The 27203-nt window shown below is 42.9% G+C and overlaps 1 protein-coding gene and 30 non-coding genes across 31 annotated transcripts in view; 28 read left to right on the top strand and 3 right to left on the bottom strand.

Moving 5' to 3' along the window:
- Nucleotides 1-337: 337 nt before the first annotated feature.
- On the top strand, nucleotides 338-409 carry trnah-gug (transfer RNA histidin (anticodon GUG)). Its single transcript has one exon. It is a non-coding gene; the product is annotated as a tRNA-His (tRNA).
- A 266-nt stretch (nucleotides 410-675) lies between these two features.
- trnah-gug (transfer RNA histidin (anticodon GUG)) lies at nucleotides 676-747 on the top strand. The gene has a single exon. It is a non-coding gene; the product is annotated as a tRNA-His (tRNA).
- Nucleotides 748-1013: 266 nt separating this feature from the next.
- On the top strand, nucleotides 1014-1085 carry trnah-gug (transfer RNA histidin (anticodon GUG)). The gene has a single exon. It is a non-coding gene; the product is annotated as a tRNA-His (tRNA).
- A 467-nt stretch (nucleotides 1086-1552) lies between these two features.
- trnah-gug (transfer RNA histidin (anticodon GUG)) lies at nucleotides 1553-1624 on the top strand. Its single transcript has one exon. It is a non-coding gene; the product is annotated as a tRNA-His (tRNA).
- A 266-nt stretch (nucleotides 1625-1890) lies between these two features.
- trnah-gug (transfer RNA histidin (anticodon GUG)) lies at nucleotides 1891-1962 on the top strand. Its single transcript has one exon. It is a non-coding gene; the product is annotated as a tRNA-His (tRNA).
- Nucleotides 1963-2640: 678 nt separating this feature from the next.
- trnah-gug (transfer RNA histidin (anticodon GUG)) lies at nucleotides 2641-2712 on the bottom strand. The gene has a single exon. It is a non-coding gene; the product is annotated as a tRNA-His (tRNA).
- Nucleotides 2713-4107: 1395 nt separating this feature from the next.
- trnah-gug (transfer RNA histidin (anticodon GUG)) lies at nucleotides 4108-4179 on the top strand. Its single transcript has one exon. It is a non-coding gene; the product is annotated as a tRNA-His (tRNA).
- A 467-nt stretch (nucleotides 4180-4646) lies between these two features.
- On the top strand, nucleotides 4647-4718 carry trnah-gug (transfer RNA histidin (anticodon GUG)). Its single transcript has one exon. It is a non-coding gene; the product is annotated as a tRNA-His (tRNA).
- A 264-nt stretch (nucleotides 4719-4982) lies between these two features.
- Nucleotides 4983-5054, top strand: trnah-gug (transfer RNA histidin (anticodon GUG)). Its single transcript has one exon. It is a non-coding gene; the product is annotated as a tRNA-His (tRNA).
- A 1273-nt stretch (nucleotides 5055-6327) lies between these two features.
- On the top strand, nucleotides 6328-6399 carry trnah-gug (transfer RNA histidin (anticodon GUG)). The gene has a single exon. It is a non-coding gene; the product is annotated as a tRNA-His (tRNA).
- A 467-nt stretch (nucleotides 6400-6866) lies between these two features.
- Nucleotides 6867-6938, top strand: trnah-gug (transfer RNA histidin (anticodon GUG)). The gene has a single exon. It is a non-coding gene; the product is annotated as a tRNA-His (tRNA).
- Nucleotides 6939-7204: 266 nt separating this feature from the next.
- Nucleotides 7205-7276, top strand: trnah-gug (transfer RNA histidin (anticodon GUG)). The gene has a single exon. It is a non-coding gene; the product is annotated as a tRNA-His (tRNA).
- Nucleotides 7277-8348: 1072 nt separating this feature from the next.
- trnah-gug (transfer RNA histidin (anticodon GUG)) lies at nucleotides 8349-8420 on the top strand. Its single transcript has one exon. It is a non-coding gene; the product is annotated as a tRNA-His (tRNA).
- A 266-nt stretch (nucleotides 8421-8686) lies between these two features.
- trnah-gug (transfer RNA histidin (anticodon GUG)) lies at nucleotides 8687-8758 on the top strand. The gene has a single exon. It is a non-coding gene; the product is annotated as a tRNA-His (tRNA).
- A 467-nt stretch (nucleotides 8759-9225) lies between these two features.
- trnah-gug (transfer RNA histidin (anticodon GUG)) lies at nucleotides 9226-9297 on the top strand. The gene has a single exon. It is a non-coding gene; the product is annotated as a tRNA-His (tRNA).
- A 604-nt stretch (nucleotides 9298-9901) lies between these two features.
- Nucleotides 9902-9973, top strand: trnah-gug (transfer RNA histidin (anticodon GUG)). The gene has a single exon. It is a non-coding gene; the product is annotated as a tRNA-His (tRNA).
- Nucleotides 9974-10776: 803 nt separating this feature from the next.
- Nucleotides 10777-10848, top strand: trnah-gug (transfer RNA histidin (anticodon GUG)). Its single transcript has one exon. It is a non-coding gene; the product is annotated as a tRNA-His (tRNA).
- A 266-nt stretch (nucleotides 10849-11114) lies between these two features.
- On the top strand, nucleotides 11115-11186 carry trnah-gug (transfer RNA histidin (anticodon GUG)). Its single transcript has one exon. It is a non-coding gene; the product is annotated as a tRNA-His (tRNA).
- Nucleotides 11187-11920: 734 nt separating this feature from the next.
- Nucleotides 11921-11992, top strand: trnah-gug (transfer RNA histidin (anticodon GUG)). Its single transcript has one exon. It is a non-coding gene; the product is annotated as a tRNA-His (tRNA).
- Nucleotides 11993-12998: 1006 nt separating this feature from the next.
- trnah-gug (transfer RNA histidin (anticodon GUG)) lies at nucleotides 12999-13070 on the top strand. Its single transcript has one exon. It is a non-coding gene; the product is annotated as a tRNA-His (tRNA).
- A 266-nt stretch (nucleotides 13071-13336) lies between these two features.
- trnah-gug (transfer RNA histidin (anticodon GUG)) lies at nucleotides 13337-13408 on the top strand. The gene has a single exon. It is a non-coding gene; the product is annotated as a tRNA-His (tRNA).
- Nucleotides 13409-13674: 266 nt separating this feature from the next.
- On the top strand, nucleotides 13675-13746 carry trnah-gug (transfer RNA histidin (anticodon GUG)). Its single transcript has one exon. It is a non-coding gene; the product is annotated as a tRNA-His (tRNA).
- A 1273-nt stretch (nucleotides 13747-15019) lies between these two features.
- Nucleotides 15020-15091, top strand: trnah-gug (transfer RNA histidin (anticodon GUG)). Its single transcript has one exon. It is a non-coding gene; the product is annotated as a tRNA-His (tRNA).
- Nucleotides 15092-15558: 467 nt separating this feature from the next.
- Nucleotides 15559-15630, top strand: trnah-gug (transfer RNA histidin (anticodon GUG)). The gene has a single exon. It is a non-coding gene; the product is annotated as a tRNA-His (tRNA).
- Nucleotides 15631-15896: 266 nt separating this feature from the next.
- On the top strand, nucleotides 15897-15968 carry trnah-gug (transfer RNA histidin (anticodon GUG)). The gene has a single exon. It is a non-coding gene; the product is annotated as a tRNA-His (tRNA).
- Nucleotides 15969-16364: 396 nt separating this feature from the next.
- Nucleotides 16365-16436, top strand: trnah-gug (transfer RNA histidin (anticodon GUG)). Its single transcript has one exon. It is a non-coding gene; the product is annotated as a tRNA-His (tRNA).
- Nucleotides 16437-21270: 4834 nt separating this feature from the next.
- trnah-gug (transfer RNA histidin (anticodon GUG)) lies at nucleotides 21271-21342 on the bottom strand. The gene has a single exon. It is a non-coding gene; the product is annotated as a tRNA-His (tRNA).
- A 447-nt stretch (nucleotides 21343-21789) lies between these two features.
- On the bottom strand, nucleotides 21790-21861 carry trnah-gug (transfer RNA histidin (anticodon GUG)). The gene has a single exon. It is a non-coding gene; the product is annotated as a tRNA-His (tRNA).
- Nucleotides 21862-22076: 215 nt separating this feature from the next.
- trnah-gug (transfer RNA histidin (anticodon GUG)) lies at nucleotides 22077-22148 on the top strand. The gene has a single exon. It is a non-coding gene; the product is annotated as a tRNA-His (tRNA).
- A 622-nt stretch (nucleotides 22149-22770) lies between these two features.
- trnah-gug (transfer RNA histidin (anticodon GUG)) lies at nucleotides 22771-22842 on the top strand. Its single transcript has one exon. It is a non-coding gene; the product is annotated as a tRNA-His (tRNA).
- A 404-nt stretch (nucleotides 22843-23246) lies between these two features.
- Nucleotides 23247-27203, top strand: part of si:ch73-390b10.2 (Golgi pH regulator) — a 7245-nt gene continuing 3288 nt past the window's right edge. Inside the window, exons 1-11 of the mRNA XM_056580303.1 lie at nucleotides 23247-23483; nucleotides 23660-23719; nucleotides 23896-23999; nucleotides 24107-24213; nucleotides 24705-24806; nucleotides 25083-25203; nucleotides 25440-25520; nucleotides 26046-26155; nucleotides 26378-26466; nucleotides 26555-26647; nucleotides 26844-26939. Of these exons, the coding sequence (XP_056436278.1) occupies nucleotides 23442-23483; nucleotides 23660-23719; nucleotides 23896-23999; nucleotides 24107-24213; nucleotides 24705-24806; nucleotides 25083-25203; nucleotides 25440-25520; nucleotides 26046-26155; nucleotides 26378-26466; nucleotides 26555-26647; nucleotides 26844-26939 (1005 nt within the window). The 5' untranslated portion in view covers nucleotides 23247-23441. The remainder of the gene's footprint in view (nucleotides 23484-23659; nucleotides 23720-23895; nucleotides 24000-24106; nucleotides 24214-24704; nucleotides 24807-25082; nucleotides 25204-25439; nucleotides 25521-26045; nucleotides 26156-26377; nucleotides 26467-26554; nucleotides 26648-26843; nucleotides 26940-27203) is intronic.

A 27203-nucleotide genomic window follows, 5' to 3' on the forward strand; every position in this document is an offset into this window, starting at 1 on the left:
GTATTTGCTCTGTAGACGGTTGTCGTTGCTCTATGTTTACATTTGGACAGGCATATTTCATTTGAATACTTAAGTTACATAGGTTATTCTGTTTAAGTGCATATTTCCTCTATTATGGTGTTTAAGAACAAATTTGTAGCTGATCTGAGTTTTTTATGGGGAAAGTTTTCGATTTGATTTGTAATTTAGCCTAATTTCTTTGATTTGCTGAAGATTTCTATCTGCTTTCACATCTGGATTCTCCTTCTGGACTTTAAAGTGTTGCATCTTAAAGAACCCAAATGAGTTTCCAACACATGAAACTGATGGAAGTCCATTTTACCAGCCCTGGCAGTTCGCCGTGATCGTGTAGTGGTTAGTACTCTGCGTTGTGGCCGCAGCAACCCCGGTTCGAATCCGGGTCACGGCATTGAAACACAATGTCACGGCATACGGGTCAGGTTTTATCTGTAAAAGGCTAAACAAGTTGTGTTTGGTTTGTAGACGGTTGTCGTTGCTCTGTGTTTTTGATTTGATTTGTAATTTAGCCTAAATTCTTTGATTTGCTGTCGATTTCTATCTGCTTTCACATCTGGATTCTTCTTCCTGACATGAAAGTGTTGTATCTTAAAGAACCCAAACGAGGTACCAACAGATTAAACTGATGGAAGAGTACTACGTCAGCCCTGGTAGCTCGCCGTGATCGTATAGTGGTTAGTACTCTGCGTTGTGGCCGCAGCAACCCCGGTTCGAATCCGGGTCACGGCATTGAAACACAATGTCACGGCATATGGGTCAGCATTTATCTGCAAAAGGCTAAACAAGTTGTGTTTGGTTTGTAGACGCTTGTCGTTGCTCTGTGTTTTTGATTTGATTTGTAATTTAGCCTAATTTCTTTGATTTGCTGTAGATTTCTATCTGCTTTCACATCTGGATTCTTCTTCCTGACATGAAAGTGTTGTATCTTAAAGAACCCAAACGAGGTACCAACAGATTAAACTGATGGAAGAGTACTACGTCAGCCCTGGTAGCTCGCCGTGATCGTATAGTGGTTAGTACTCTGCGTTGTGGCCGCAGCAACCCCGGTTCGAATCCGGGTCACGGCATTGAAACACAATGTCACGGCATATGGGTCAGCTTTTATCTGCAAAAGGCTAAACCAGTTGGGTTTGGTTTGTAGACGGTTGTCGTTGCTCTGAGTTTACATTTGGACGGGGGAATTTCATTTGACAAGTTGTGTTTGCTCTGTAGACGGTTGTCGTTGCTCTATGTTTACATTTGGACAGGCATATTTAATTTGAATACTTAAGTGACATAGGTTATTCTGTTTAAGTGCATATTTCCTCTATTATGGTGTTTAAGAACAAATTTGTAGCTGATCGTAGTTTTTTATGGGGTACGTTTTCGATTTGATTTGTAATTTAGCCTAATTTCTTTGATTTGCTGTAGATTTGAATCTGCTTTCACATCTGGATTCTCCTTCTGGACTTAAAAGTGTTGCATCTTAAAGAACCCAAATGAGTTTCCAACACATGAAACTGATGGCAGTCCATTTTTACGGCCCTGGCAGTTCGCCGTGATCGTATAGTGGTTAGAACTCTGCGTTGTGGCCGCAGCAACCCCGGTTCGAATCCGGGTCACGGCATTGAAACACAATGTCATGGCATATGGGTCAGCATTTATCTGCAAAAGGCTAAACAAGTTGTGTTTGGTTTGTAGACGCTTGTCGTTGCTCTGTGTCTTTGATTTGATTTGTAATTTAGCCTAATTTCTTTGATTTGCTGTAGATTTCTATCTGCTTTCACATCTGGATTCTTCTTCCTGACATGAAAGTGTTGTATCTTAAAGAACCCAAACGAGGTACCAACAGATTAAACTGATGGATGTGTACTTCGTCAGCCCTGGTAGCTCGCCGTGATCGTATAGTGGTTAGTACTCTGCGTTGTGGCCGCAGCAACCCCGGTTCGAATCCGGGTCACGGCATTGAAACACAATGTCACGGCATATGGGTCAGCTTTTATCTGCAAAAGGCTAAACAAGTTGTGTTTGGTTTGTAGACGCTTGTCGTTGCTCTGTGTTTACATTTGGACATGCATATTTCATTTGAATACTTAAGTGACATAGGTTATTCTGTTTAAGTGCATATTTCCTCTATTATGGTGTTTAAGAACAAATTTGTAGCTGATCTGAGTTTTTTATGGGGTAAGTTTTCGATTTGATTTGTAATTTAGCCTAATTTCTTTGATTTGCTGAAGATTTCTATCTGCTTTCACATCTGGATTCTCCTTCTGGACTTAAAAGTGTTGCATCTTAAAGAACCCAAATGAGTTTCAGAAATTAGGCTAAATTACAAATCAAATCGAAAACTTTCCCCATAAAAAACTCAGATCAGCTACAAATTTGTTCTTAAACACCATAATAGAGGAAATATGCACTTAAACAGAATAACCTATGTAACTTAAGTATTCAAATGAAATATGCCTGTCCAAATGTAAACATAGAGCAACGACAACCGTCTACAGAGCAAACACAACTTGTCAAATGAAATTCCCCCGTCCAAATGTAAACTCAGAGCAACGACAACCGTCTACAAACCAAACACAACTTGTTTAGCCTTTTGCAGATAAAAGATGACCCATATGCCGTGACATTGTGTTTCAATGCCGTGACCCGGATTCGAACCGGGGTTGCTGCGGCCACAACGCAGAGTACTAACCACTATACGATCACGGCGAGCTACCAGGGTTGATAAAGTACTCTGCCATCAGTTTCATCTGTTGGTACCTCGTTTGGGTTCTTTAAGATACAACACTTTCATGTCAGGAAGAAGAATCCAGATGTGAAAGCAGATAGAAATCTACAGCAAATCAAAGAAATTAGGCTAAATTACAAATCAAATCAAAAACACAGAGCAACGACAACCGTCTACAAACCAAACACAACTTGTTTAGCCTTTTACAGATAAAACCTGACCCGTATGCCGTGACATTGTGTTTCAATGCCGTGACCCGGATTCGAACCGGGGTTGCTGCAGCTACAACGCAGAGTACTAACCACTATACGATCACGGCGAACTGCCAGGGCCGTGAAAATGGACTTCCATCAGTTTCATGTGTTGGAAACTCATTTGGGTTCTTTAAGATGCAACACTTTTAAGCAACCCCGGTTCGAATCCGGGTCACGGCATTGAAACACAATGTCACGGCATATGGGTCAGCATTTATCTGCAAAAGGCTAAACAAGTTGTGTTTGGTTTGTAGACGCTTGTCGTTGCTCTGTGTTTTTGATTTGATTTGTAATTTAGCCTAATTTCTTTGATTTGCTGTAGATTTCTATCTGCTTTCACATCTGGATTCTTCTTCCTGACATGAAAGTGTTGTATCTTAAAGAACCCAAACGAGGTACCAACAGATGAAACTGATGGATGTGTACTTCGTCAGCCCTGGTAGCTCGCCGTGATCGTATAGTGGTTAGTACTCTGCGTTGTGGCCGCAGCAACCCCGGTTCGAATCTGGGTCACGGCATTGAAACACAATGTCACGGCATATGGGTCAGCTTTTATCTGCAAAAGGCTAAACAAGTTGTGTTTGGTTTGTAGACGGTTGTCGTTGCTCTGTGTTTTTGATTTGATTTTTAATTTAGCCTAATTTCTTTGATTTGCTGTAGATTTCTATCTGCTTTCACATCTTGATTCTCCTTCTGGACTTAAAAGTGTTGCATCTTAAAGAACCCAAATGAGTTTCCAACACATGAAACTGATGGAAGTCCATTTTCACGGCCCTGGCAGTTCGTCGTGATCGTATAGTGGTTAGTACTCTGCGTTGTGGCCGCAGCAACCCCGGTTCGAATCCGGGTCACGGTATTGAAACACAATGTCACGGCATACGGGTCAGGTTTTATCTGTAAAAGGCTAAACAAGTTGTGTTTGGTTTGTAGACGGTTGTCGTTGCTCTGTGTTTTTGATTTGATTTGTAATTTAGCCTAAATTCTTTGATTTGCTGTCGATTTCTATCTGCTTTCACATCTGGATTCTTCTTCCTGACATGAAAGTGTTGTATCTTAAAGAACCCAAACGAGGTACCAACAGATTAAACTGATGGAAGAGTACTACGTCAGCCCTGGTAGCTTGCCGTGATCGTATAGCGGTTAGTACTCTGCGTTGTGGCCGCAGCAACCCCGGTTCGAATCCGGGTCACGGCATTGAAACACAATGTCACGGCATATGGGTCAGCTTTTATCTGCAAAAGGCTAAACCAGTTGGGTTTGGTTTGTAGACGGTTGTCGTTGCTCTGAGTTTACATTTGGACGGGGGAATTTCATTTGACAAGTTGTGTTTGCTCTGTAGACGGTTGTCGTTGCTCTATGTTTACATTTGGACAGGCATATTTCATTTGAATACTTAAGTGACATAGGTTATTCTGTTTAAGTGCATATTTCCTCTATTATGGTGTTTAAGAACAAATTTGTAGCTGATCGTAGTTTTTTATGGGGTACGTTTTCGATTTGATTTGTAATTTAGCCTAATTTCTTTGATTTGCTGTAGATTTGAATCTGCTTTCACATCTTGATTCTCCTTCTGGACTTAAAAGTGTTGCATCTTAAAGAACCCAAATGAGTTTCCAACACATGAAACTGATGGAAGTCCATTTTCACGGCCCTGGCAGTTCGCCGTGATCGTATAGTGGTTAGTACTCTGCGTTGTGGCCGCAGCAACCCCGGTTCGAATCCGGGTCATGGCATTGAAACACAATGTCACGGCATACGGGTCAGGTTTTATCTGTAAAAGGCTAAACAAGTTGTGTTTGGTTTGTAGACGGTTGTCGTTGCTCTGTTTTTGATTTGATTTGTAATTTAGCCTAAATTCTTTGATTTGCTGTCGATTTCTATCTGCTTTCACATCTGGATTCTTCTTCCTGACATGAAAGTGTTGTATCTTAAAGAACCCAAACGAGGTACCAACAGATGAAACTGATGGATGTGTACTTCGTCAGCCCTGGTAGCTCGCCGTGATCGTATAGTGGTTAGTACTCTGCGTTGTGGCCGCAGCAACCCCGGTTCGAATCCGGGTCACGGCATTGAAACACAATGTCACGGCATATGGGTCAGCTTTTATCTGCAAAAGGCTAAACAAGTTGTGTTTGGTTTGTAGACGCTTGTCGTTGCTCTGTGTTTACATTTGGACATGCATATTTCATTTGAATACTTAAGTGACATAGGTTATTCTGTTTAAGTGCATATTTCCTCTATTATGGTGTTTAAGAACAAATTTGTAGCTGATCTGAGTTTTTTATGGGGTAAGTTTTCGATTTGATTTGTAATTTAGCCTAATTTCTTTGATTTGCTGAAGATTTCTATCTGCTTTCACATCTGGATTCTCCTTCTGGACTTAAAAGTGTTGCATCTTAAAGAACCCAAATGAGTTTCCAACACATGAAACTGATGGAAGTCCATTTTACCAGCCCTGGCAGTTCGCCGTGATCGTATAGTGGTTAGTACTCTGCGTTGTGGCCGCAGCAACTCCGGTTCGAATCCGGGTCACGGCATTGAAACACAATGTCACGGCATACGGGTCAGGTTTTATCTGTAAAAGGCTCAACAAGTTGTGTTTGGTTTGTAGACGGTTGTCGTTGCTCTGTGTTTTTGATTTGATTTGTAATTTAGCCTAATTTCTTTGATTTGCTGTAGATTTCTATCTGCTTTCACATCTGGATTCTTCTTCCTGACATGAAAGTGTTGTATCTTAAAGAACCCAAACGAGGTACCAACAGATTAAACTGATGGAAGAGTACTACGTCAGCCCTGGTAGCTCGCCGTGATCGTATAGTGGTTAGTACTCTGCGTTGTGGCCGCAGCAACCCCGGTTCGAATCTGGGTCACGGCATTGAAACACAATGTCACGGCATATGGGTCAGCTTTTATCTGCAAAAGGCTAAACCAGTTGGGTTTGGTTTGTAGACGGTTGTCGTTGCTCTGAGTTTACATTTGGACGGGGGAATTTCATTTGACAAGTTGTGTTTGCTCTGTAGACGGTTGTCGTTGCTCTATGTTTACATTTGGACAGGCATATTTAATTTGAATACTTAAGTGACATAGGTTATTCTGTTTAAGTGCATATTTCCTCTATTATGGTGTTTAAGAACAAATTTGTAGCTGATCGTAGTTTTTTATGGGGTACGTTTTCGATTTGATTTGTAATTTAGCCTAATTTCTTTGATTTGCTGTAGATTTGAATCTGCTTTCACATCTGGATTCTCCTTCTGGACTTAAAAGTGTTGCATCTTAAAGAACCCAAATGAGTTTCCAACACATGAAACTGATGGCAGTCCATTTTTACGGCCCTGGCAGTTCGCCGTGATCGTATAGTGGTTAGTACTCTGCGTTGTGGCCGCAGCAACCCCGGTTCGAATCCGGGTCACGGCATTGAAACACAATGTCACGGCATATGGGTCAGCTTTTATCTGCAAAAGGCTAAACCAGTTGGGTTTGGTTTGTAGACGGTTGTCGTTGCTCTGAGTTTACATTTGGACGGGGGAATTTCATTTGACAAGTTGTGTTTGCTCTGTAGACGGTTGTCGTTGCTCTATGTTTACATTTGGACAGGCATATTTCATTTGAATACTTAAGTGACATAGGTTATTCTGTTTAAGTGCATATTTCCTCTATTATGGTGTTTAAGAACAAATTTGTAGCTGATCGTAGTTTTTTATGGGGTACGTTTTCGATTTGATTTGTAATTTAGCCTAATTTCTTTGATTTGCTGTAGATTTGAATCTGCTTTCACATCTGGATTCTCCTTCTGGACTTAAAAGTGTTGCATCTTAAAGAACCCAAATGAGTTTCCAACACATGAAACTGATGGCAGTCCATTTTTACGGCCCTGGCAGTTCGCCGTGATCGTATAGTGGTTAGTACTCTGCGTTGTGGCCGCAGCAACCCCGGTTCGAATCCGGGTCACGGCATTGAAACACAATGTCACGGCATTTGGGTCAGCATTTATCTGCAAAAGGCTAAACAAGTTGTGTTTGGTTTGTAGACGCTTGTCGTTGCTCTGTGTTTTTGATTTGATTTGTAATTTAGCCTAATTTCTTTGATTTGCTGTAGATTTCTATCTGCTTTCACATCTGGATTCTTCTTCCTGACATGAAAGTGTTGTATCTTAAAGAACCCAAACGAGGTACCAACAGATGAAACTGATGGATGTGTACTTCGTCAGCCCTGGTAGCTCGCCGTGATCGTATAGTGGTTAGTACTCTGCGTTGTGGCCGCAGCAACCCCGGTTCGAATCCGGGTCACGGCATTGAAACACAATGTCACGGCATATGGGTCAGCTTTTATCTGCAAAAGGCTAAACAAGTTGTGTTTGGTTTGTAGACGCTTGTCGTTGCTCTGTGTTTACATTTGGACATGCATATTTCATTTGAATACGTAAGTGACATAGGTTATTCTGTTTAAGTGCATATTTCCTTTATTATGGTGTTTAAGAACAAATTTGTAGCTGATCTGAGTTTTTTATGGGGTAAGTTTTCGATTTGATTTGTAATTTAGCCTAATTTCTTTGATTTGCTGTAGATTTCTATCTGCTTTCACATCTGGATTCTCCTTCTGGACTTAAAAGTGTTGCATCTTAAATAACCCAAATGAGTTTCCAACACATGAAACTGATGGAAGACCATTTTCACAGCCCTGGCAGTTCGCCGTGATCGTATAGTGGTTAGTACTCTGCGTTGTGGCCGCAGCAACTCCGGTTCGAATCCGGGTCACGGCATTGAAACACAATGTCACGGCATACGGGTCAGGTTTTATCTGTAAAAGGCTAAACAAGTTGTGTTTGGTTTGTAGACGGTTGTCGTTGCTCTGTGTTTTTGATTTGATTTTTAATTTAGCCTAATTTCTTTGATTTGCTGTAGATTTGAATCTGCTTTCACATCTGGATTCTCCTTCTGGACTTAAAAGTGTTGCATCTTAAAGAACCCAAATGAGTTTCCAACACATGAAACTGATGGCAGTCCATTTTTACGGCCCTGGCAGTTCGCCGTGATCGTATAGTGGTTAGTACTCTGCGTTGTGGCCGCAGCAACCCCGGTTCGAATCTGGGTCACGGCATTGAAACACAATGTCACGGCATATGGGTCAGCTTTTATCTGCAAAAGGCTAAACAAGTTGTGTTTGGTTTGTAGACGGTTGTCGTTGCTCTGTGTTTTTGATTTGATTTTTAATTTAGCCTAATTTCTTTGATTTGCTGTAGATTTCTATCTGCTTTCACATCTTGATTCTCCTTCTGGACTTAAAAGTGTTGCATCTTAAAGAACCCAAATGAGTTTCCAACACATGAAACTGATGGAAGTCCATTTTCACGGCCCTGGCAGTTCGTCGTGATCGTATAGTGGTTAGTACTCTGCGTTGTGGCCGCAGCAACCCCGGTTCGAATCCGGGTCACGGCATTGAAACACAATGTCACGGCATACGGGTCAGGTTTTATCTGTAAAAGGCTAAACAAGTTGTGTTTGGTTTGTAGACGGTTGTCGTTGCTCTGTGTTTTTGATTTGATTTGTAATTTAGCCTAAATTCTTTGATTTGCTGTCGATTTCTATCTGCTTTCACATCTGGATTCTTCTTCCTGACATGAAAGTGTTGTATCTTAAAGAACCCAAACGAGGTACCAACAGATTAAACTGATGGAAGAGTACTACGTCAGCCCTGGTAGCTTGCCGTGATCGTATAGCGGTTAGTACTCTGCGTTGTGGCCGCAGCAACCCCGGTTCGAATCCGGGTCACGGCATTGAAACACAATGTCACGGCATATGGGTCAGCTTTTATCTGCAAAAGGCTAAACCAGTTGGGTTTGGTTTGTAGACGGTTGTCGTTGCTCTGAGTTTACATTTGGACGGGGGAATTTCATTTGACAAGTTGTGTTTGCTCTGTAGACGGTTGTCGTTGCTCTATGTTTACATTTGGACAGGCATATTTCATTTGAATACTTAAGTGACATAGGTTATTCTGTTTAAGTGCATATTTCCTCTATTATGGTGTTTAAGAACAAATTTGTAGCTGATCGTAGTTTTTTATGGGGTACGTTTTCGATTTGATTTGTAATTTAGCCTAATTTCTTTGATTTGCTGTAGATTTGAATCTGCTTTCACATCTGGATTCTCCTTCTGGACTTAAAAGTGTTGCATCTTAAAGAACCCAAATGAGTTTCCAACACATGAAACTGATGGCAGTCCATTTTTACGGCCCTGGCAGTTCGCCGTGATCGTATAGTGGTTAGTACTCTGCGTTGTGGCCGCAGCAACCCCGGTTCGAATCCGGGTCACGGCATTGAAACACAATGTCACGGCATATGGGTCAGCATTTATCTGCAAAAGGCTAAACAAGTTGTGTTTGGTTTGTAGACGCTTGTCGTTGCTCTGTGTTTTTGATTTGATTTGTAATTTAGCCTAATTTCTTTGATTTGCTGTAGATTTCTATCTGCTTTCACATCTGGATTCTTCTTCCTGACATGAAAGTGTTGTATCTTAAAGAACCCAAACGAGGTAGCAACAGATGAAACTGATGGATGTGTACTTCGTCAGCCCTGGTAGCTCGCCGTGATCGTATAGTGGTTAGTACTCTGCGTTGTGGCCGTAGCAACCCCGGTTCGAATCCGGGTCACGGCATTGAAACACAATGTCACGGCATATGGGTCAGCTTTTATCTGCAAAAGGCTAAACAAGTTGTGTTTGGTTTGTAGACGGTTGTCGTTGCTCTGTGTTTTTGATTTGATTTGTAATTTAGCCTAATTTCTTTGATTTGCTGTAGATTTCTATCTGCTTTCACATCTTGATTCTCCTTCTGGACTTAAAAGTGTTGCATCTTAAAGAACCCAAATGAGTTTCCAACACATGAAACTGATGGAAGTCCATTTTCACGGCCCTGGCAGTTCGCCGTGATCGTATAGTGGTTAGTACTCTGCGTTGTGGCCGCAGCAACCCCGGTTCGAATCCGGGTCATGGCATTGAAACACAATGTCACGGCATACGGGTCAGGTTTTATCTGTAAAAGGCTAAACAAGTTGTGTTTGGTTTGTAGACGGTTGTCGTTGCTCTGTTTTTGATTTGATTTGTAATTTAGCCTAAATTCTTTGATTTGCTGTCGATTTCTATCTGCTTTCACATCTGGATTCTTCTTCCTGACATGAAAGTGTTGTATCTTAAAGAACCCAAACGAGGTACCAACAGATTAAACTGATGGAAGAGTACTACGTCAGCCCTGGTAGCTTGCCGTGATCGTATAGCGGTTAGTACTCTGCGTTGTGGACGCTGCAACCCCGGTTCGAATCCGGGTCACGGCATTGAAACACTTTGTCACGGCATATGGGTCAGCTTTTATCTGCAAAAGGCTAAACCAGTTGGGTTTGGTTTGTAGACGGTTGTCGTTGCTCTGAGTTTACATTTGGACGGGGGAATTTCATTTGACAAGTTGTGTTTGCTCTGTAGACGGTTGTCGTTGCTCTATGTTTACATTTGGACAGGCATATTTCATTTGAATACTTAAGTGACATAGGTTATTCTGTTTAAGTGCATATTTCCTATATTATGGTGTTTAAGAACAAATTTGTAGCTGATCGTAGTTTTTTATGGGGTACGTTTTCGATTTGATTTGTAATTTAGCCTAATTTCTTTGATTTGCTGTAGATTTGAATCTGCTTTCACATCTGGATTCTCCTTCTGGACTTAAAAGTGTTGCATCTTAAAGAACCCAAATGAGTTTCTAACACATGAAACTGATGGCAGTCCATTTTTACGGCCCTGGCAGTTCGCCGTGATCGTATAGTGGTTAGTACTCTGCGTTGTGGCCGCAGCAACCCCGGTTCGAATCCGGGTCACGGCATTGAAACACAATGTCACGGCATATGGGTCAGCATTTATCTGCAAAAGGCTAAACAAGTTGTGTTTGGTTTGTAGACGCTTGTCGTTGCTCTGTGTTTTTGATTTGATTTGTAATTTAGCCTAATTTCTTTGATTTGCTGTAGATTTCTATCTGCTTTCACATCTGGATTCTTCTTCCTGACATGAAAGTGTTGTATCTTAAAGAACCCAAACGAGGTACCAACAGATGAAACTGATGGATGTGTACTTCGTCAGCCCTGGTAGCTCGCCGTGATCGTATAGTGGTTAGTACTCTGCGTTGTGGCCGCAGCAACCCCGGTTCGAATCCGGGTCACGGCATTGAAACACAATGTCACGGCATATGGGTCAGCTTTTATCTGCAAAAGGCTAAACAAGTTGTGTTTGGTTTGTAGACGCTTGTCGTTGCTCTGTGTTTACATTTGGACATGCATATTTCATTTGAATACTTAAGTGACATAGGTTATTCTGTTTAAGTGCATATTTCCTCTATTATGGTGCTTAAGAACAAATTTGTAGCTGATCTGAGTTTTTTATGGGGTAAGTTTTCGATTTGATTTGTAATTTAGCCTAATTTCTTTGATTTGCTGAAGATTTCTATCTGCTTTCACATCTGGATTCTCCTTCTGGACTTAAAAGTGTTGCATCTTAAAGAACCCAAATGAGTTTCCAACACATGAAACTGATGGAAGTCCATTTTACCAGCCCTGGCAGTTCGCCGTGATCGTATAGTGGTTAGTACTCTGCGTTGTGGCCGCAGCAACTCCGGTTCGAATCCGGGTCACGGCATTGAAACACAATGTCACGGCATACGGGTCAGGTTTTATCTGTAAAAGGCTCAACAAGTTGTGTTTGGTTTGTAGACGGTTGTCGTTGCTCTGTGTTTTTGATTTGATTTGTAATTTAGCCTAATTTCTTTGATTTGCTGTAGATTTCTATCTGCTTTCACATCTGGATTCTTCTTCCTGACATGAAAGTGTTGTATCTTAAAGAACCCAAACGAGGTACCAACAGATTAAACTGATGGAAGAGTACTACGTCAGCCCTGGTAGCTCGCCGTGATCGTATAGTGGTTAGTACTCTGCGTTGTGGCCGCAGCAACCCCGGTTCGAATCCGGGTCACGGCATTGAAACACAATGTCACGGCATATGGGTCAGCTTTTATCTGCAAAAGGCTAAACCAGTTGGGTTTGGTTTGTAGACGGTTGTCGTTGCTCTGAGTTTACATTTGGACGGGGGAATTTCATTTGACAAGTTGTGTTTGCTCTGTAGACGGTTGTCGTTGCTCTATGTTTACATTTGGACAGGCATATTTCATTTGAATACTTAAGTGACATAGGTTATTCTGTTTAAGGGCATATTTCCTCTATTATGGTGTTTAAGAACAAATTTGTAGCTGATCGTAGTTTTTTATGGGGTACGTTTTCGATTTGATTTGTAATTTAGCCTAATTTCTTTGATTTGCTGTAGATTTGAATCTGCTTTCACATCTGGATTCTCCTTCTGGACTTAAAAGTGTTGCATCTTAAAGAACCCAAATGAGTTTCCAACACATGAAACTGATGGCAGTCCATTTTTACGGCCCTGGCAGTTCGCCGTGATCGTATAGTGGTTAGTACTCTGCGTTGTGGCCGCAGCAACCCCGGTTCGAATCCAGGTCACGGCATTGAAACACAATGTCACGGCATATGGGTCAGCTTTTATCTGCAAAAGGCTAAACCAGTTGGGTTTGGTTTGTAGACGGTTGTCGTTGCTCTGAGTTTACATTTGGACGGGGGAATTTCATTTGACAAGTTGTGTTTGCTCTGTAGACGGTTGTCGTTGCTCTATGTTTACATTTGGACAGGCATATTTCATTTGAATACTTAAGTGACATAGGTTATTCTGTTTAAGTGCATATTTCCTCTATTATGGTGTTTAAGAACAAATTTGTAGCTGATCGTAGTTTTTTATGGGGTACGTTTTCGATTTGATTTGTAATTTAGCCTAATTTCTTTGATTTGCTGTAGATTTGAATCTGCTTTCACATCTGGATTCTCCTTCTGGACTTAAAAGTGTTGCATCTTAAAGAACCCAAATGAGTTTCCAACACATGAAACTGATGGCAGTCCATTTTAACGGCCCTGGCAGTTCGCCGTGATCGTATAGTGGTTAGTACTCTGCGTTGTGGCCGCAGCAACCCCGGTTCGAATCCGGGTCACGGCATTGAAACACAATGTCACGGCATATGGGTCAGCATTTATCTGCAAAAGGCTAAACAAGTTGTGTTTGGTTTGTAGACGCTTGTCGTTGCTCTGTGTTTTTGATTTGATTTGTAATTTAGCCTAATTTCTTTGATTTGCTGTAGATTTCTATCTGCATTCACATCTGGATTCTTCTTCCTGACATGAAAGTGTTGTATCTTAAAGAACCCAAACGAGGTACCAACAGATGAAACTGATGGTTGTGTACTTCGTCAGCCCTGGTAGCTCGCCGTGATCGTATAGTGGTTAGTACTCTGCGTTGTGGCCGCAGCAACCCCGGTTCGAATCCGGGTCACGGCATTGAAACACAATGTCACGGCATATGGGTCAGCTTTTATCTGCAAAAGGCTAAACAAGTTGTGTTTGGTTTGTAGACGCTTGTCGTTGCTCTGTGTTTTTGATTTGATTTGTAATTTAGCCTAATTTCTTTGATTTGCTGTAGATTTCTATCTGCTTTCACATCTGGATTCTTCTTCCTGACATGAAAGTGTTGTATCTTAAAGAACCCAAACGAGGTACCAACAGATGAAACTGATGGATGTGTACTTCGTCAGCCCTGGTAGCTCGCCGTGATCGTATAGTGGTTAGTACTCTGCGTTGTGGCCGCAGCAACCCCGGTTCGAATCCGGGTCACGGCATTGAAACACAATGTCACGGCATATGGGTCAGCTTTTATCTGCAAAAGGCTAAACAAGTTGTGTTTGGTTTGTAGACGCTTGTCGTTGCTCTGTGTTTACATTTGGACATGCATATTTCATTTGAATACTTAAGTGACATAGGTTATTCTGTTTAAGTGCATATTTCCTCTATTATGGTGTTTAAGAACAAATTTGTAGCTGATCTGAGTTTTTTATGGGGTAAGTTTTCGATTTGATTTGTAATTTAGCCTAATTTCTTTGATTTGCTGAAGATTTCTATCTGCTTTCACATCTGGATTCTCCTTCTGGACTTAAAAGTGTTGCATCTTAAAGAACCCAAATGAGTTTCCAACACATGAAACTGATGGAAGTCCATTTTACCAGCCCTGGCAGTTCGCCGTGATCGTATAGTGGTTAGTACTCTGCGTTGTGGCCGCAGCAACTCCGGTTCGAATCCGGGTCACGGCATTGAAACACAATGTCACGGCATACGGGTCAGGTTTTATCTGTAAAAGGCTCAACAAGTTGTGTTTGGTTTGTAGACGGTTGTCGTTGCTCTGTGTTTTTGATTTGATTTGTAATTTAGCCTAATTTCTTTGATTTGCTGTTGATTTCTATCTGCTTTCACATCTGGATTCTTCTTCCTGACATGAAAGTGTTGTATCTTAAAGAACCCAAACGAGGTACCAACAGATTAAACTGATGGAAGAGTACTACGTCAGCCCTGGTAGCTCGCCGTGATCGTATTGTGGTTAGTACTCTGCGTTGTGGCCGCAGCAACCCCGGTTCGAATCCGGGTCACGGCATTGAAACACAATGTCACGGCATATGGGTCAGCTTTTATCTGCAAAAGGCTAAACCAGTTGGGTTTGGTTTGTAGACGGTTGTCGTTGCTCTGAGTTTACATTTGGACGGGGGAATTTCATTTGACAAGTTGTGTTTGCTCTGTAGACGGTTGTCGTTGCTCTATGTTTACATTTGGACAGGCATATTTCATTTGAATACTTAAGTGACATAGGTTATTCTGTTTAAGTGCATATTTCCTCTATTATGGTGTTTAAGAACAAATTTGTAGCTGATCGTAGTTTTTTATGGGGTACGTTTTCGATTTGATTTGTAATTTAGCCTAATTTCTTTGATTTGCTGTAGATTTGAATCTGCTTTCACATCTGGATTCTCCTTCTGGACTTAAAAGTGTTGCATCTTAAAGAACCCAAATGAGTTTCCAACACATGAAACTGATGGCAGTCCATTTTTACGGCCCTGGCAGTTCGCCGTGATCGTATAGTGGTTAGTACTCTGCGTTGTGGCCGCAGCAACCCCGGTTCGAATCCGGGTCACGGCATTGAAACACAATGTCACGGCATATGGGTCAGCTGTTATCTGCAAAAGGCTAAACCAGTTGGGTTTGGTTTGTAGACGGTTGTCGTTGCTCTGAGTTTACATTTGGACGGGGGAATTTCATTTGACAAGTTGTGTTTGCTCTGTAGACGGTTGTCGTTGCTCTATGTTTACATTTGGACAGGCATATTTCATTTGAATACTTAAGTGACATAGGTTATTCTGTTTAAGTGCATATTTCCTCTATTATGGTGTTTAAGAACAAATTTGTAGCTGATCGTAGTTTTTTATGGGGTACGTTTTCGATTTGATTTGTAATTTAGCCTAATTTCTTTGATTTGCTGTAGATTTGAATCTGCTTTCACATCTGGATTCTCCTTCTGGACTTAAAAGTGTTGCATCTTAAAGAACCCAAATGAGTTTCCAACACATGAAACTGATGGCAGTCCATTTTTACGGCCCTGGCAGTTCGCCGTGATCGTATAGTGGTTAGTACTCTGCGTTGTGGCCGCAGCAACCCCGGTTCGAATCCGGGTCACGGCATTGAAACACAATGTCACGGTATATGGGTCAGCATTTATCTGCAAAAGGCTAAACAAGTTGTGTTTGGTTTGTAGACGCTTGTCGTTGCTCTGTGTTTTTGATTTGATTTGTAATTTAGCCTAATTTCTTTGATTTGCTGTAGATTTCTATCTGCTTTCACATCTGGATTCTTCTTCCTGACATGAAAGTGTTGTATCTTAAAGAACCCAAACGAGGTACCAACAGATGAAACTGATGGATGTATACTTCGTCAGCCCTGGTAGCTCGCCGTGATCGTATAGTGGTTAGTACTCTGCGTTGTGGCCGCAGCAACCCCGGTTCGAATCCGGGTCACGGCATTGAAACACAATGTCACGGCATATGGGTCAGCTTTTATCTGCAAAAGGCTAAACAAGTTGTGTTTGGTTTGTAGACGCTTGTCGTTGCTCTGTGTTTACATTTGGACATGCATATTTCATTTGAATACTTAAGTGACATAGGTTATTCTGTTTAAGTGCATATTTCCTTTATTATGGTGTTTAAGAACAAATTTGTAGCTGATCTGAGTTTTTTATGGGGTAAGTTTTCGATTTGATTTGTAATTTAGCCTAATTTCTTTGATTTGCTGTAGATTTCTATCTGCTTTCACATCTGGATTCTCCTTCTGGACTTAAAAGTGTTGCATCTTAAATAACCCAAATGAGTTTCCAACACATGAAACTGATGGAAGACCATTTTCACAGCCCTGGCAGTTCGCCGTGATCGTATAGTGGTTAGTACTCTGCGTTGTGGCCGCAGCAACCCCGGTTCGAATCCGGGTCACGGTATTGAAACATAATGTCACGGCATACGGGTCAGGTTTTATCTGTAAAAGGCTAAACAAGTTGTGTTTGGTTTGTAGACGGTTGTCGTGGCTCTGTGTTTTTGATTTGATTTGTAATTTAGCCTAATTTCTTTGATTTGCTGTAGATTTCTATCTGCTTTCACATCTGGATTCTTCTTCCTGACATGAAAGTGTTGTATCTTAAAGAACCCAAACGAGGTACCAACAGATGAAACTGATGGAAGTGTACTTCGTCAGCCCTGGTAGCTCGCCGTGATCGTATAGTGGTTAGTACTCTGCGTTGTGGCCGCAGCAACCCCGGTTCGGATCCGGGTCATGGCATTGAAACACAATGTCAAGGCATATGGGTCAACTTTTATCTGCAAAAGGCTAAACAAGTTGTGTTTGGTTTGTAGACGCTTGTCGTTGCTCTGTGTTTACATTTGGACAGGCATATTTCATTTGAATACTTAAGTGACATAGGTTATTCTGTTTAAGTGCATATTTCCTCTATTATGGTGTTTAAGAACAAATTTGTAGCTGATCTGAGTTTTTTATGGGGTAAGTTTTCGATTTGATTTGTAATTTAGCCTAATTTCTTTGATTTGCTGAAGATTTCTATCTGCTTTCACATCTGGATTCTCCTTCTGGACTTAAAAGTGTTGCATCTTAAAGAACCCAAATGAGTTTCCAACACATGAAACTGATGGAAGTCCATTTTAACGGCCCTGGCAGTTTGCCGTGATCGTATAGTGGTTCGTACTCTGCGTTGTGGCCGCAGCAACCCCGGTTTGAATCTGGGTCACGGCATTGAAACACAATGTCACGGCATACGGGTCAGGTTTTATCTGTAAAAGGCTAAACAAGTTGTGTTTGGTTTGTAGACGGTTGTCGTTGCTCTGTGTTTTTGATTTGATTTGTAATTTAGCCTAATTTCTTTGATTTGCTGTAGATTTCTATCTGCTTTCACATCTGGATTCTTCTTCCTGACATGAAAGTGTTGTATCTTAAAGAACCCAAACGAGGTACCAACAGATGAAACTGATGGTAGAGTACTTCATCAGCCCTGGTAGCTCGCAGTGATCGTATAGTGGTTAGTACTCTGCGTTGTGGCCGCAGCAACCCCGGTTCGAATCCGGGTCACGGTATTGAAACACAATGTCACGGCATGTGGGTCAGCTATTATCTGCAAAAGGCTAAACAAGTTGTGCTTGGTTTGTAGACGCTTGTCGTTGCTCTGTGTTTTTGATTTGATTTGTAATTTAGCCTATTTTCTTTGATTTGCTGTAGATTTCTATCTGCTTTCACATCTGGATTCTTCTTCCTGACATGAAAGTGTTGTATCTTAAAGAACCCAAACGAGGTACCAACAGATGAAACTGATGGAAGAATACTTCGTCAGCCCTGGTAGCTCGCCGTGATCGTATAGTGGTTAGTACTCTGCGTTGTGGCCGCAGCAACCCCGGTTCGAATCCGTGTCACGGCATTGAAACACACTGTCACGGCATACGGGTCAGGTTTTATCTGCAAAAGGCTAAACAAGTTGGGATGGTTTGTAGACGGTTGTCGTTGCTCTGAGTTTACATTTGGACGGGGGAATTTCATTTGACAAGTTATGTTTGCTCTGTAGTCGGTTGTCGTTGCTCTATGTTTACATTTGGACAGGCATATTTCATTTGAATACTTAAGTGACATAGGTTATTCTGTTTAAGTGCATATTTCCTCTATTATGGTGTTTAAGAACAAATTTGTAGCTGATCGTAGTTTTTTATGGGGTACGTTTTCGATTAGATTTGTAATTTAGCCTAATTTCTTTGATTTGCTGTAGATTTCTATCTGCTTTCACATCTGGATTCTTCTTCCTGACATGAAAGTGTTGTATCTTAAAGAACCCAAACGAGGTACCAACAGATGAAACTGATGGAAGAGTACTTCATCAGCCCTGGTAGCTCGCAGTGATCGTATAGTGGTTTTATCTGTAAAAGGCTAAACAAGTTGTGTTTGGTTTGTAGACGGTTGTCGTTGCTCTGTGTTTTTGATTTGATTTGTAATTTAGCCTAATTTCTTTGATTTGCTGTAGATTTCTATCTGCTTTCACATCTGGATTCTTCTTCCTGACATGAAAGTGTTGTATCTTAAAGAACCCAAACGAGGTACCAACAGATGAAACTGATGGAAGTGTACTTCGTCAGCCCTGGTAGCTCGCCGTGATCGTATAGTGGTTAGTATGCTGCATTGTGGCCGCAGCAACCCCGGTTCGAATCCGGGTCAAGGCATTGAAACATAATGTCACGGCATACGGGTCAGGTTTTATCTGCAAAAGGCTAAACAAGTTGGGATGGTTTGTAGACGGTTGTCGTTGCTCTGAGTTTACATTTGGACGGGGGAATTTCATTTGACAAGTTGTGTTTGCTCTGTAGTCGGTTGTCGTTGCTCTATGTTTACATTTGGACAGGCATATTTCATTTGAATACTTAAGTGACATAGGTTATTCTGTTTAAGTGCATATTTCCTCTATTATGGTGTTTAAGAACAAATTTGTAGCTTAGCGTAGTTTTTTATGGGGTACGTTTTCGATTTGATTTGTAATTTAGCCTAATTTCTTTGATTTGCTGTAGATTTGAATCTGCTTTCACATCTGGATTCTCCTTCTGGACTTAAAAGTGTTGCATCTTAAAGAACCCTAATGAGTTTCCAACACATGAAACTGATGGCAGTCTATTTTTACGGCCCTGGTAGTTCGCCGTGATCGTTTAGTGGTTAGTACTCTGCGTTGTGGCCGCAACAACCCTGGTTCGAATCCGGGTCACGGCATTGAAACACAATGTCACGGCATACGGTTCAGGTTTTATCTGTAAAAGGCTAAACAAGTTGTGTTTGGTTTGTAGACGGTTGTCGTTGCTCTCTGTTTTTGATTTGATTTGTAATTTAGCCTAATTTCTTTGATTTGCTGTAGATTTCTATCTGCTTTCACATCTGGATTCTTCTTCCTGACATGAAAGTGTTGCATCTTAAAGAAACCAAACGAGGTACCAACAGATGAAACTGATGGAAGAGTACTTCGTCAGCACTGGTAGCTCGCCGTTATCGTATAGTGGTTAGTACTCTGCGTTGTGGCCGCAGCAACCCTGGTTCGAATCCGGGTCACGGCATTGAAACACAATGTCACGGCATATGGGTCAGCTTTTATCTGCAAAAGGCTAAACAAGTTGTGTTTGCTCTGTAGACGGTTGTCGTTGCTCTATGTTTACATTTGGACAGGCATGTTTCATTTGAATACTTAAGTGACATAGGTTATTCTGTTTAAGTGCATATTTCCTCTATTATGGTGTTTAAGAACAAATTTGTAGCTGATCGTATTTTTTTATTGGGTACGTTTTCGATTTGATTTGTAATTTAGCCTAATTTCTTTGATTTGCTGTAGATTTGAATCTGCTTTCATGTCTGGATTCTCCTTCTGGACTTAAAAGTGTTGCATCTTAAAGAACCCAAATGAGGTTCCAACACATGAAACTGATGGAAGTCAATTTTTACGGCCCTGGCAGTTTGCCGTGATCGTATAGTGGTTCGTACTCTGCGTTGTGGCCGCAGCAACCCCGGTTCGAATCCGGGTCACGGCATTGAAACACAATGTCACGGCATATGGGTCAGCTTTTTTCTGCAAAAGGCTAAACAAGTTGTGTTTGGTTTGTAGACACTTGTCGTTGCTCTGTGTTTTTGATTTGATTTGTAATTTAGCCTAATTTCTTTGATTTGCTGTAGATTTCTATCTGCTTTCACATCTGGATTCTTCTTCCTGACATGAAAGTGTTGTATCTTAAAGAACCCAAACGAGGTACCAAAAGATGAAACTGATGGGAGAGTACTTCATCAGCCCTGGTAGCTCGCCGTGATCGTATAGTGGTTAGTACTCTGCGTTGTGGCCGCAGCAACCCCGGTTCGAATCCGGGTCTGGCATTGAAACACAATGTCACGGCATATGGGTCAGCATTTATCTGCAAAAGGCAAAACAAGTTGTGTTTGGTTTGTAGACGGTTGTCGTTGCTCTGAGTTTACATTTGGACGGGCATATTTCATTTGAACACTTAAGTGTCATAGGTTATTCTGTTTAAGTGCATATTTCCTCTATTATGGTGTTTAATAACAAATTTGTAGCTGATCGTAGTTTTTCATGGGGTAAGTTTTCGATTTGATTTGTAATTTAGCCTAATTTCTTTGATTTGCTGTAGATTTCTAACTGCTTTCACATCTGGATTCTCCTTCCTGACATAAAAGTGTTTGGTTTGTAGAGAGTTGTCGTTGCTCTGAGTTTACATTTGGACGGGCAAATTTCATTTGACAAGTTGTGTTTGCTCTGTAGGTGGTGGTCGTTGCTCTATGTTTACATTTGGACGGGCATATTTCATTTGAACGCTTAAGTGTCATAGGTTGTTCTGTTAAAGATGCAACACTTTTAAGTCCAGAAGGAGAATCCAGATGTTAAAGCAGATAGAAATACAGCTAATCAAAGAAATTAGGCTAAATTACAAATTAAATCGAAAACTTGCCCCATAAAAAAACTACGATCAGCTACAAATTTGTTCTTAAACACCAGAATAGAGTAAATATGCACATAAACAGAATAACCTATGACACTTAAGTGTTCAAATGAAATATGCCCGTCCAAATGTAAACATAGAGCAACGACCACCGTCTACAGAGCAAACACAACTTGTCAAATGAAATTTGCCCGTCCAAATGTAAACTCAGAGCAACGACAACCGTCTACAAACCAAACACAACTTGTTTAGCCTTTTGCATATATCAGCTGACCCATATGCCGTGACATTGTGTTTCAATGCCGTGACCCGGATTCGAACCTGGGTTGCTGCGGCCACAACGCAGAGTACTAACCACTGTACGATCACGGCGAAGTACCATGGCTGTGAAAATGGTCTTTCAACAGTTTCATGTGTTGGTAACTCATATGTTTACATTTGGACGGGCATATTTCATTTGAACGCTTAAGTGTCATAGGTTGTTCTGTTTAAGATGCAACACTTTTAAGTCCAGAATGAGAATCCAGATGTTAAAGCAGATTGAAATCTACAGCAAATTAAAGAAATTAGGCTAAATTACTAATCAAATCGAAAACTTACCCCATAAAAAACTATGATCAGCTACAAATTTGTTCTTAAAAACCAGAATAGAGGAAATATGCACTTAAACAGAATAACCTATTACACTTAAGTGTTCAAATGAAATATGCCCGAACAAATGTATACTCAGAGCAACGACAACCGTCTACAAACCAAACGCAACTTGTTTAGCCTTTTGCAGATAAAAGCTGACCCATATGCCGTGACATTGTGTTTCAATGCCGTGACCCGGATTCGAACCGGGGTTGCTGCGGCCACAACGCAGAGTACTAACCACTATACGATCACGGCGAGCTACCAGGGCCGTCGAGAGGTCACCAACACCAATACAACAATACAGATGACTATCAGAGAATAAACAACAGCTACAAGCGGATACTAGGCATAACATTTTTGGAATACAGTGTGTTGAAATCACCTGGAACCACTGCGTAAAATGTAAAGGATAGATTAATGTTTTAATAAAAAACAGAATTAACCAGGCGGAGAATTGGCCCTGGTAGCTCGCCGTGATCGTATAGTGGTTAGTACTCTGCGTTGTGGCCGCAGCAACCCCGGTTCGAATCCGGGTCACGGCATTGAAATACAATGTCACGGCATATGGGTCTGCTATTAGCAAATTATGCCTACAGGTTTACAAACAGAAATGAACTGTGAGCTCCCTTTTTCGTCTTTAACAGAAATAGTTTTAGGAGGAGGACGAGATCCCGACCCAACAGCTCCCCCCTCCGGCCCGACACGGAACTCACCGAGCCCATTCAGGCCTGGACTCGCTGTGCATTCTACTGTATTTAATGTAGTTGTATTCCTGTTCGGCATTGATCTGGTGTCGCTTGCATTGAATTTGTTCTATTTTAGTGCCATCTTCCCCCACCGTCTGGGAGTCCTAAAGTGTTCCTCAAACGTACAGACCACCAGTCTATGAGAGGGAGCTACCAGTAGAAGACAGAATGATGTAGTAGTAGTAGTAGTAGTAGGCCTAGTAGTAGTATAAGAAGCTACTTTTCTCCTCCCCTTGGGGAAATTTAGGCAACCAGTAGCTCACGAAGTCAACTTACTTTACAAGCAACAAAATGGAAAGTAAGTCCACCTCCGCTGTAGATATAAATAAAAAATATTAATAAAAGACAAGTTTCACGTTGTCCAGTATGTTTCAATACGGGTTCGGTTGGAAGATTTCGTCATCGGCCCTGGTAGCTCGCCGTGATCGTATAGTGGTTAGTACTCTGCGTTGTGGCCGCAGCAACCCCGGTTCGAATCCGGGTCACGGCATTGAAACACAATGTCACGGCATACGGGTCTACTTTTAAGAAGGTTTTTTGAGTATTGTTAAAGCAGTTTGTATCTCAACAGAAACGTTTCAATGATGTTCGATCCTTAATGTCTGGATCAACCTGTGGTCTCATTTACCTGCTACATGAAATCACTTTTTTATTTACAAATGGACAGCATTGTAAATAACTAAATAGTAATGATAATATAAAAAAAAAAAAAGGTTTGATTAATTTGCCATATTAAGTAATTTAAAAAAAAACTCGGAATTAATCCGGATGTATTGGTTAGGAGCTATGCATGTTGTGCTATACAAATAATACGAATAATGTTTTAATAATTTGAATTAACAATGAATGAACAATGACCCTCGCGTCGTCGCTCCTCCAACGTCAGACGTGTGCGACGGAACCACCGACAGCGGCGCTCGTCGATGACGTAAACGCCGCCTGTCTGACAGCTCAAATGACTCCGTGAGAATGAAGGCACTGTCTCCAACAATAAACCACCACTTCACGCTGCGATCCAGTTAAATAAAAATGAGCTCGGATTAAATCGATCTGAACTTTAATCCGTTGACTCGCGTGGCGGGCTGCAGCATGTCGTTCCTCGTGGACTCCGTCATCATGTTCACCTCTCAGGTACCGCGGGAACTTTATCCACATTACTGCGACGTCCTTAAGTTATAAATGATGGATTGAGATGTATGACTGTCAGATGGTTCCACTTCCGGGTTGAGGAAGGATTGTGGGAGGGGGGGGGGCGTCCACGCGGACAGGAGTCCCCTTCGCTCACCTGTGGCTTTATTCCCACACAGGTGCTCTTCTTTGGTTTCGGATGGCTGTTCTTTATGCGACAGCTCTTCAAAGATTACGAGGTTGGTACCCACTTATAGTCACAGTCTCCATGGAAACAACACCGCTCTTGGTCCAATATCTGAAGGAGTCCATATGAATGTCTCCTGCAGAATGTTTGTGTCACGATTCAAAGCAAACAAACCCTACCTCTATGACCCAGTCTGATGTCAGGTGATGATATCCTCTCGGTCAACAGGTGCGGCAGTATGTGGTCCAAGTCGTCTTCTCCATCACCTTTGCCTTCTCATGCACCATGTTTGAGCTCATCATCTTTGAGATTCTTGGTGCATTAAGCAGTAGGTAAGTGTCCCCCCCCCCTGTGCCCGTCCCCCGGGTCATGACCAAAGACCCAGAGGGTTGTTGGATCGTGACCCTGCTCTCCACACTAATGGAACACCTCTCCTCAGCTCCCGGTATTTCCACTGGAAGCTGAACTTGTATGTGATCCTGCTGGTCCTCATCTTCGTGGTGCCGTTCTACATCGGCTACTTTGTGGTCAGCAACATACGCCTGCGTGAGTAGGAGAACATAAGTGGAATCAATAGTACAGAACCTGTACTAGTCTGCGGTCACATGATAAACAAAAGGCTGTGATGTGTAAATCCATCGTGGATTTGTAAACCTCGCTCTGGGATTCACAAGCCTGCGCATGGTTTTCTAAATGTGTTCCCTGGGATTTGGTTTATTCCCCCGCGAACACACATCTGGTTCAGACAGACATCGTGTGCTGTACTCTAATAGTCACAGAATGACTCCACCCAGAGAGTATATCACTTAGTTTTTCATGAATACGTTACATTTAGATAATGTTGTTCAATGTCAACAAACATTTTTAACATTGTTTTGAAAATATTGTTGAATTCTTTGAAGGATGATGATATTCAAATTTAGTTAATAAACTAATCTCTTATAATATATTCACTGATTCATGCATTAAGCCTGTGTAATGATACTTTTCCTGTGTACAGTAGTTAACGGTAATGATACTCTTCCTTTGCTCCGCAGTGCAGAGACAGAAGCTCCTGTTCGCGTGTGTGGTGTGGTTTACCTTCATGTACTTCTTCTGGAAGCTGGGCGACCCCTTCCCAATCCTCAGCCCCAAACACGGTGAGAGCCCCCCCCCCCCCCCCCAACTGCAGACAGCTTTTCAAGTATTTGGTTGCTTACTTTTTTCTGAGCACTACCCAAAGAATTCCTGCTAGTAACTACTTGTTTAGTATCGATCATTCATCTGACTCCTGTGATCGGTATTTTCCATAATTTCTGTGATTTTAAAACACTCTTCATCAAAGTAGGGTCTGTTGAGTCACTCAAACGGGGGCTGCTGATTGGCTGAGGAGGGGTTGTATGGGTTTCTTCATCCTCTGATGCTGTGTCTCCCAGGCATCCTGTCCATCGAGCAGCTGATCAGCCGCGTGGGGGTCATCGGGGTCACCCTCATGGCCCTGCTGTCGGGGTTCGGTGCCGTCAACTGCCCCTACACCTACATGTCCTACTTCCTCAGGTAGACCAATCAGGGCCCTTCCTCTATCCTGTGGTCTTCCTGTTTACCGTTCACTGTTGTGTTGTTCAGCGGACTGACACTTCAGCACCTTCCAGCGCATCAGAGCCTTTCTGTTTTGGCTCGTCAGCCGCCCTAGGTGTTAATACCGCTCTGTGTCAGCAACATGCTGGCTGTGGTCAGGGTTCTGTCCGGTACATAAAGCGGTGGTGACGGTTTGCTGTCGATGCTGTCTCCAGGAACGTGACGGACAGCGACATCCTGGCCCTGGAGAGGAGGTTGCTCCAGACTATGGACATGATCGTCAGCAAGAAGAAAAGGTCAGACGCCATCTTCAGACGGACGGAGGTTATTGTTCAACAAAGCCGCCCCAACAGGCCGCGGTCCACTGACGTCTTCTGTCTGTGTATGTGTGCGTTTGTGTCCGTCTCTCCCTACGTACGTGTGTGTGTCTGTGTGTGTCCGTGCGTGTGTGTCCGTACGTTGTGCCTGTGTGCCCTTGTGTATGTGTCCGTGCTTGCGTGTGTGTATGTGTCCGTACGTGTGTGTCCCTGCATGTGTGTGTGTGTGTCCGTGTGTGCGCATGTGTTTCTGTGTCTGTGCGTGTGTGTCTGTGTGCGTCCGTTCGGTGTGCGTGTGTGTCTCTCTTTTTGTATCTTTGTGCGTCCCTTCGGTGTGTGTATGTGTCTGTGTGCGTCCGTTCGGTGTGCGTGTGTGTCTATGTGTTTGCGTGTGTGTCTGTGTGCGTCCCTTCGGTGTGCGTGTGTGTCTGTGTGCGTCCGTTCGGTGTGCGTGTGTGTGTCTGTGCGTGTGTGTCTCTCTGTGTGCACCCGCTGTCCTCCCAGGATGGCGATGACGCGGCGGCAGATGTACCAGCGCGGCGAGGACCAGAACAAGCAGACGGGCTTCTGGGCCATGATCAAGAGCGTGACGTCCTCGCCGTCGGGCACCGAGAGTATCCTCCCTGAGCGAGCCCCCCCCCCCAGACTGCTCCCCACCGGCTGGCTGTCGCCTTTCATGGCTGACTCTGCCGTCGGAGTGTGAATGGGTGATGGGTGGATGTGAGGCAGTATAGTGGAGCACCTGGGGCGGCCGCGGGGTAGTAAAGCGCGGTGTGCGTGCAGGCGGGTCACCGTGTACCGTGCTGTCCCGGGCGCTCCTTGACCCCTGGTCCCAGACCTCTCCCTGGTGCAGCAGGAGGTGGACGCCCTGGAGGAGCTGAGCCGGCAGCTGTTCCTGGAGACGGTGGACCTCCAGACCACCAAGGTCAGCCCCCCCCCCCCCCCCCAACGCGCTACCAGGTCTGCGTGACGGGGCTTCGCTGTGTCTTAACCCAGGCCTTCCTCTTCCCCAGGAGCGCATCGAGTACTCCAAGACGTTCAAGGGGAAATACTTTAACTTCCTGGGATACTTCTTCTCCATCTACTGTGTCTGGAAAATCTTCATGGTGAGAATGACTTTGAACCACGTTGGCACACACACACACACACACACACACACACACACACACACACACACACACACACACACACACACACACACACACACACACACACACACACACACACACACACACACACACACACACACACACACACACACACACACACACTGTCCTAAGATGCCCTTGTGTTTCTGCCCAGGCCACAATAAACATCGTGTTCGACCGCGTTGGGAAGACGGACCCCGTGACGAGGGGGATCGAGATCACCGTCAACTGGCTCGGCATTCAGTTTGATGTGAGACCCCACATGCCAGCTCTCATTGGCTGTCTCATCAGACCCCCCCCCCCACGCCCGCTCTCATTGGCTGTCTCATCAGACCCCCCCCCCACGCCCGCTCTCATTGGCTGTCTCATCAGAGCCCCCCCCCCCACGCCCGCTCTCATTGGCTGTCTCATCAGTCCATCCCTGTCCTGTTCCTCTCTGGGTCACCGACCACGTGTCGGATCTCATGTGAAGTTAATGATTTCCCATCCATTAAAGTCTTCATCTGCTCCTCCT

The sequence above is a fragment of the Gadus chalcogrammus genome, chromosome 20 (assembly GCF_026213295.1).
Source record: "Gadus chalcogrammus isolate NIFS_2021 chromosome 20, NIFS_Gcha_1.0, whole genome shotgun sequence".
Lineage (NCBI taxonomy): Eukaryota > Metazoa > Chordata > Actinopteri > Gadiformes > Gadidae > Gadus > Gadus chalcogrammus.